This window comes from Heteronotia binoei, chromosome 21 (assembly GCF_032191835.1).
Source record: "Heteronotia binoei isolate CCM8104 ecotype False Entrance Well chromosome 21, APGP_CSIRO_Hbin_v1, whole genome shotgun sequence".
Lineage (NCBI taxonomy): Eukaryota > Metazoa > Chordata > Lepidosauria > Squamata > Gekkonidae > Heteronotia > Heteronotia binoei.
Window position 1 is genome coordinate 198,503,073 of NC_083243.1, and position 8,595 is coordinate 198,511,667.

The 8,595-nt window shown below is 42.0% G+C and overlaps 1 protein-coding gene across 2 annotated transcripts in view; it reads left to right on the forward strand.

Annotated features, from left to right (window-relative positions):
- Window positions 1-5,657, forward strand: part of SLC35F5 (solute carrier family 35 member F5) — a 100,663-nt gene extending 95,006 nt beyond the window's left edge. For both annotated transcript variants that reach the window (XM_060262061.1, XM_060262060.1), the window contains exons 16-17: window positions 4,694-4,785; window positions 5,325-5,657. In XM_060262061.1, coding sequence (XP_060118044.1) covers window positions 4,694-4,778 — 85 coding nt within the window. In that variant the 3' untranslated portion in view covers window positions 4,779-4,785; window positions 5,325-5,657. The remainder of the gene's footprint in view (window positions 1-4,693; window positions 4,786-5,324) is intronic.
- The last annotated feature ends 2,938 nt before the right edge of the window (window positions 5,658-8,595 follow it).

The following is an 8,595-nucleotide window of genomic DNA, read 5'->3' on the forward strand; positions in this document are numbered from 1 at the left end:
TGGACTCTAGAAATTGTATCTCAGGGTTACCCGATAGAGTTCAAACGTACACCTCCAGATCGCTTCATTATTTCCCCCCTTCGCTCGAACCCGGGGGGGAGGGTCATCACCCTCAAGGCAATACACCATCTACTGGATATTGCTGCAATAGAACAAGTCCCTCCGAAGCAGAAATATGAAGGTATTTATTCCATCTTTTTCATGGTTACCAAAAGGAACGGGGACTGGAGGGCAATTTTGGACTTCAAATTTCTGAACAGGAATATCAAGCTGTGTCACTTCAGAATGGAGTCCATCAAGTCAATAACAGAGGCTCTAAATCATATGGATTACATGTCATCGCTGGATCTTACAGAGGCTTATCTACATATTCCAATTCTGCCTGCACATCACAGATTCCTACGTTTCTGTGTGAACGGTTCTCACTACCAATTCAGAGCCCTCCCATTCCGACTTGCAACGGCTCCGCGGGTGTTCACCAAGGTATTGGTGAATTTGATCGCGCATCTCAGACAGAGGGGAGTACACGTACACCCGTATTTTGATGACCTGTTGATAGGATCATCGTCGAGGAGGAATGCAGAGAGGGACGTCCGGCGCACCATCAGCTGTCTCCAATGACGGCTTCATTATCAATCTGGCCAAGAGTCACCTATGACCGACTCAGAGACTGGAACACCTGGGCATGGTAATTGACACGAACTTGAGCTCCATCTTTCTCCCGGAAGACAAGATTTTAAAGACCGTGACACTAGTGCAACAGGTGATTCAGGGGTCATCGTCGATGCTTCAGACTCTAGCAAGACTCATAGGCCTTCTGATCTCAGATCTCAAAGCGTTGCAGTGGGGTCGTTATCACACCAGGCAGCTACAGATGTTCCTGCGTCCCTATCAACTCCAAATCATGGTGAGGCGTTCCGTCTCATTGACAGTGCCCATGACTGTAAAGGAGAGCCTTATGTGGTGGACCAAGACCGCCAACCTGCATCAGGGGAGAATCTTCTTCGCGAAGGAAGAGTTACAGCTGTTTTCGGATGCCAGCCTCTCGGGTTGGGGAGCGACCCTCAACGAGATTCCCATGCAGGGTCAGTGGACGACCAAGGAGTCGAACCTTCCAATCAACCTTTTGGAACTTCGGGCCATTCGCTTAGCTCTACTTCACTTCCAGGACCAGGTTTCGGGGCAACATGTTCTTGTGTGAACGGACAATATAGCAGCGAAAGCCTACCTAAACAATCAAGGGGGGGTCCAGGTCCAGCTCCCTCCACAGGGAGGCCGGGAAGCTGTTCAAATTGGCGGAGCTTCACCTGAAGTCAATAAGAGCGGAACATATCAAGGAGGCATACAATGTCATGGCAGATTGGCTCAGTCGGGAAAGCATCCAGGCGGGGGAGTGGTCTCTCAACAGGTCTCTATTTCTGAAGATAGTGGATCATTTTGGACCACCAGCGTTGGACCTATTCGCGTCTCATCAAAACCACCAACTTCCTCGATTCTTCACAAGGTACTACCACAGTCAGGCGGAGGCCACAGATACACTAACAGCTCCGTGGCTGCAAGACCTTCTGTATGCTTTCCCTCCAATCCCGGTCATCCCGAGATTACTCAGGAAGATCAGACTGCTGGGGGCCGAGGTTATCCTGGTTGCACCCTGGTGGCCTCGACATCCCTGGTTTTCATCAATCCAACAGATGTCTATGGAGGAACCACTTTGTCTACCAACCTGGCCGGACATGCTATTGCAGGGGCCGGTGTGGCACCCTCATCCAGAATGGCTGAGATTGACCACATGGAGGTTGAGAGGAGATCGTTGTTAGACCTAGGGTACACTAGTGAGGTGGCTAATACCATCCTAGCGTCTAGAAAAGAATCCACTACGCGGATCTATAACATGTCTTGGAAAGCCTTGAACAGGTGGTGCCGGAGGAAGGGTGTGGATCCATTACTTCCTACTGTCCCTAGGGTTCTTCAATTTCTTCAGGATGGTCTTCAATCCGGCCTGAAGCCAGCTACCCTCAGGCGTCAGGTCGCAGCACTATCTTCAGTACTTCAACAGGTGGACAGCGTTAATCTGTCATCACACCCGCACATCCGTCGGTTTCTTAGAGGGGCTTCTTTGATTTCTCCTCCACAAACTCATCGTTTTCCTACTTGGAGGCTGAACCCGATGCTTTCAGCTTTAACAAGCCCGCCTTTCAAGCCACTTATGTCTGTGCCATTAAAGATGATGCGCATGAAGATGATATTTCTGGTGGCAATAATATCAGCTAGAAGGGTTTCCGAAATCGGAGCCCTGTCGGTTAAGAATGAGCTTTGCGTGTTCCACAAGGACAAAGTCGTTCTTTATCCGGACCCTACCTTCCAGCCAAAGGTATCGTCTAGGTTCCACCAAAGTCAAGAAATCAACTTACCATCCTTTTGCCCGGATCCCAAGCATCCTAAGGAGTGCACGTGGCATACCCTGGGCGATCAAGATTTACCTGATTAGAACAGAACCCCTGCGTAAGACAGATTCCATGTTCATCAGCGTAACAGCGCCCAGAATGGGTCTGAAGATGTCCATGTCGGCCATTAGTTATGCCATTAAGCAATGTATATCAGAGGCATACAAAGCATTACACCTCAAGGTTCCACCAGGGATCACAGCACATTTGACCAGAAGTGCGGCCACCAATGCAGCTTTCAACAGGAACGCCTCTGTCGAGGAGGTGTGCAAGGCAGCTAGGTGGTCATCAATCTCCACCTTCGTTCGACACTACAAACTGAATGCATACGCGTTGGCGGACACGGCCTTTGGTAGACGAATCCTACAACACGTTCTGCCTGAGTAGGGCGACCCCACCCTGAGTAACTTACTGCTCTGGGAGCACCCAAGATGTCCTCCGCCTCTTAAAGAGAACGACCCTTGGCACTTACCGTGAGGGGTCCTTCTCCTAAGAGGACAGGAGGACATCTTGCCCTTCTGTCTATCGCCCTACCTTGGGCAGCTACTTCTCTATTTCGTCTACCAATCTTCAGCTGAAGTCTTTTCATACTGATATCTGTTGCCTGTTGGCTTGTTATCTTTTTCCCTTCTTAGGTTTTGCCTTTTTGTCAGTTTACCAGGTTTAATGCTGATCTTACCGACAGTCTATTAGTTTTTTACATTAGAAATTTTTCTAGTTGCAATTATCTTCTTACTGCTGCTCGGAGTCACCCGAACTGAGAGAGGGGTGGTTCCCACAGCCACAGGAAGAGGAAGAATTTTAGATTCCTGCCTCCCTGATTGGATGGTGGGAAACACCCAAGATGTCCTCCTGTCCTCTTAGGAGAAGGACCCCTCACGGTAAGTGCCAAGGGTCGTTCTGTTGAGACCGCCCAAAATCGCATTTGCCTTCACACTGCTGACTCAGTGTATGGTCCACTAAGATACCCTAGATTCTTTCTGCACATACTGCTGCCAAGACAAATCTCCCCCATCCTATAATGATGGCGTTGCATTTTTCCTACCTAAATGCAGAACTTTACATTTATCCCCGTCAAAATTCATTTTATTTGTTTTAGACCAGTTTTCCAGCGTGTCAAGATCATCCTGTCTCTGTCTTCTACTGTATTTGTGACCCCTCCCAATTTAGTATCATCTGCAAATTTCACAAGCATTCCCTCTATTCCTTCATCCAAATCATTTATGAAGATGTTGAACAAAACAGGTCCCAGGACAGATCCTTGAGGCACTCCACTTGTCACTCCTCTCCAAGAGGATGAGGAACCATTCACAAGCACTCTTTGTGTAGAGTCTGTCAACCAGTTAAGAGATCCACCTATAGCAACAGGATCCAAACCACATTTTACCGACTTGTCAACAAAGACTTATCTAAAGCCTTACTGAAATCAAGATAAACTATGTCTATATCATTCTAGCAAGGTAGTAACTTTCTCAAAAAAGGAAAGCTTTGACATGACTGGCTCTTAGTAATCACAGCCATCTCTTTTAAATGTTCCAGGACTGACTGACTGATTATTTGTTCTAAAAATTTCACAGGTATAGGCATTAAGCTGACAGATTAGTAGTTATCCAAATCCTTCTTTTTTCTGTTCTTGAAGATGGGGACATTTGTCCTGCAGTCTTCTGGCATCTCACCTTATCTCTAAGAATTCTCAAAAATAATGGAGAGAGACTCAGAAATTAAGTCTGCAAGTTCTTTTTTTGGATGCAGTTCATCTGGCTCTGAGGACTTAGTTTCATTTAAAGAAACTAGGTGTTTATGTACTTATTCCTAGGTTGATCCTAGGCTGCAATTCCCTTCCCTCAGCATGTTTTATGTTTTTGCCATGTTGAGCACTGTTTCAGTCACAATAGAAAACTGAGGAAAGGTAGAAATTGAGCAGTTCTGCCCTTTCACCTGTTACATTTTCAGTTTTCTGTCCCTGAAAGGGACCTACCATGTCCTTTTTCTTTTTCTTACTTTGTACATAAGAAAAGAATCCTTTTTTGTTGTTTTTAGTATCTCTCGCTAGCCTAAGCTCATACTGAGCTTTAGCTTTCCTAACTCTTTCTCTACAAACACTGGTTATTTGTTTATATTCACTATGCCCACCACACTGTATCAAAATTCCAAAGTTGCCCATGGGCTGAATAAGCTTGGGGACCCCTGAGGTAGCTCTACTGTGTAAATTAAACAAAATAATTTCACAACTTTTTATAATTTTATAGAACACCAGAAGAAAGTGAGCAATGTGAAAGTCTCATTGCAATGCACAGTATTTCTCAAGAAGATGGAGACAATGGCTGTTCTTAGGCAACAGGTTTGTATAATAGTGACATTTTTTTGTGCATAAAAAGACATAACATTTAAAAATGGGATATCTGAATATAATGATTTCTATCTTTTGAATGTCTGTACTTGATATCTAGTTTATAGATGTTGAAGTCCAGCGCTTAGGAAAAGCCACTTCAGGCTTATCTTCAATCAACTTAGTTCCCTTTTAACATTTTTAAAGTTTCATTATTAATTATGAAAACAAGAAGAATTGTGGTAATCTGAGTTATAAAGACAAATATTTGCTAATAACTGCTTCCAGGTGTGATTCCTGGATGGCTGGTAGGCTTTCTCAGATATTAATGCATGAGTTTCCTGGGAGGGGGGGGGGCTTTTCTAGTTATCTTTCTTTGTTCTTCCTTAATGCATTAAAATTCTAATCAAGCTACCATGTGTTCGTGCCCTGAAAACTTTTCTTATTATTCTTCAGTATGTGATTAGAATGTGTATGTTAGAAAGTCAAGTCTGCAGATTGTAATTTGGTACTACTGCTAATCTTTTTTGTGTGTGTCTGTTTTTTCATAGTATAGGATGAAATGGTAACTCAGTGAAGAGACAATCTTCCAGAAAGTGCCCATGGAATCATGTTTCAGTGCCTCTTCTGAATCTTTAAATTTTTCTGTTCATGTGAAAATTTTAAAAAATACAATTCTTCTTGAATCAGATTAAAGGAAAGGAAAGGAGTTCTTCCCAACTTGTCTTAATTTCCAATCTCAAGTCATTTTTATTATAGAATGACTGTAGTACAGGGAATTCCAGTCCTTTTAAGAAAACTCAGTGGCGTTACTTGACATAATCAAGATAGTGAATGCTGTTGATTTTATTTTACGCTTTTGTATATTAAAATGCTGGACAATATTTTTAGAAATACTTTTTAGATTATTTTAATAGTCTGTGGATTCTTTTAATAGTCTTTGTAAGCTTTCAAACAGAAGAACCTACAATACACCAGAAACCTGTAACAGGTACGAGTAACCATTTTCTGATGTATAATCTTGAATAATAGAAAAGGAAGGAAATCATTTTACTTATTTTAATACCTTCATTACAGAAGAAAAGCAAGAGCCCAGTGGCACCTTAAAGACTAATAAAATGTGTGGCAGGGTGGGAGCTTTCATGAGTCACTGAAGTAAGCAGTAACTCACAAAAGCTCATACCCTGTTTTTTGCTAGATGTTGTTAGATGCTGTTAGTCTTTGAGGTACTACTGGACTCTAGTTCTTTTCTGCTGCTACAGACAGACTAACATATCTTGCTCTACCTTCGTTACAGAAATTAAGGTTTTCCAACATTACATATACTCTTCTGTCAACATGAGTGCCCTTGTAGAAGCTTGAGTGCCTTGAGCGTCAATATGTATGGGTCCTAATAAAGTTAAAATGTTTAAATTTAAAGTTAAAATGTTGTACAAAAGTTAACATCAAAGTTGGTACATGCATTAGATTCAACGTAATTCAAAGTCATTTGATACCAAGACCCTTTTAAAATGAGCCAAATTATTCCATATGCAAAACTGTAAAGACTTAATTAGTTGGGTTCAATTGATAATGCTGGAGAAGGAAATAAACCTTCTACACTGGAATGTATGGTCTGTGAGCCAAGTTGCACAAGAGAAGCAGGTCCATGATTGTTTCTCTGGCCTCTTTATTCTTTTTAAGAAATTGGCTGTGGGGACATGAAATCAGAAGTGAAAGAATAAGGAGGAGAGTTCTTTTAACCTATTTCTTGTCCGCAATTTATCTGTTCCAAATTCCCACCATCAGCTTTCATATCCACTGTTTCCGTGCTTGCCAAAGGGGAGAAATGGGCACATTATTTGATTTTTACTTTAAGTCAGGTTTCATGGTGTGTTAGCTTTGGCTCTGACCCCAGAGGTTTGCTTATGCAGTTCATTGTGTGCAGGAAAGCTTTTGATGCATATTTCCTCTTCTCACCCCCAACAAAGCCCTTTACATTTTCAGGCTATCTTGTAATAAGAAATTTTTTTAAGCAGATTGCAGTGCAAGGGGGCTTTTGTGGAGTATCTCAGAATGTTATTTAATCAAAATAGTCATGATTCTTAAAGGTCTGTGTTGCAGTGTAATCACAGTAATAAACAAGATTGCATCTGTATGAAAATAATGCATTGCTACTGAAGGAAGGAATCATCAGTCGACACATGCATCTTTAGGAAGCAGAGAGCTCTGACTTTTCAGTCAACCCTTATTTTATTTATACATCCTGTCTTGAAGCTAAATTTACCCTAGTACATAGTGCTTAAACAAATAACAGGATGCATCTGTTAGCTGGAAGCAGACCATTTCTGTACTGTTTACAGGATTCAATAAAGTCATCAATTTGTCAATACTGCAAGGGTCAGCATAAAGAGTGAGAATGTGGGTGAACAGGATGTGAGATGCCTGTGCCCTTTTGACTCTTCAGACACAACGGGGAATATGGGAGCTCCAGGCTGGTGTGCCAGACACATGGTCTCACCCACATCCCTGTCTGTGGTCTTTGTGAGACCTGAGAACCAAGCAGCTTCTCAGGGCATGATTCCTACATGCCACTCTTTTTTATTTTCTTTCAGGCTATCTGCACACTCGTGTTCACCTCAAGTACTTTATCCATAGATGATAAGTGATAATATAGTAAGGCGTTTTACAGCCTGATCATAGCTAAGCATTTATGATATAACATCATTTGTTTTATAACCTCAAGACCCTTTAAAGGACTAGCCCTAATTGGATATGCAAGGGACATATGCAAGTGACATGCTATAGACTGAATCAATTCATGTGCCTTTATGGCAAGCAACTTATTGTAGCCTAGGTGATTAAGATATACACATTCAGACATAGGTGAGAGCATGGCCAGAGATGGGCAGTCCATACTGGCTATATTATTACAATACAAAAACCATTTGCTGACTAATTCCATGTTCCCTTCCTCCCTTAGTGGCAGTGAGGCTGCTATTGTGATCAGCCGGGGCAAGCAGCCTTTTGCTAGGCAGAGGAATTTCCCTGGAAATAAGTTTTCTCCATAACTCAGTTTGGATGGGGGTTTGGGGGAGGCCTTCCTTCCAACATCAATGAGGCATGACCACGCAAATTTCAGGACCTCTGGGTAGATATGGAAGAGCCTGGAAAACATACTTGGAGAAACAAACAAAACAACAATAATAGGTGCTTTTTTCCTTTTAAAGCTTTTCTTGGCTGTCCACAAATTGCCATAACTTGAGCTCAACCCTGTTGAGATAGGGTTACACATTAGATAAATTACCACACTTGTTTTGGACGAGAGACTTCTTCCTCCTCATATGGAATCTTAGTTTGACAAGGTCTCTATCCTTCCAGTGTTAAAGGGCAAATTTTATACACCATACATTATGCAGAATACAAATCCACAATATAAACTATGCATCACTTTTCATGATTCAGGCTAGTGTACATCTATATAGAAAGCATGCACCTAGAGATTCATGAGAAGCTTTTTACTTTATTGCAACAGATATGAATTTAAAAAAAAAACACGAAATTGTGCACAAGATTGGAGCTCCAAAAAGATATTACCAGAGTTGGAATTACCCCTGTATTATGAAAATGGTCACAAAAAGAGAAGAAAAACTTTTGCTATAGCTTTGGAACATACGAAATTGTCAAAAATAAGAAAAATTTCAAAAACAAACAAAACAAAACTGAGGCCCCAATAGAACACTGCCAGCTTTAACATACATGTATATGAGGAATCAGACTCAAAATGATTAGGGAACTGGATCAGAGAATTTAAACCATTTTAGTCTGTGCCAGTTCATCCAA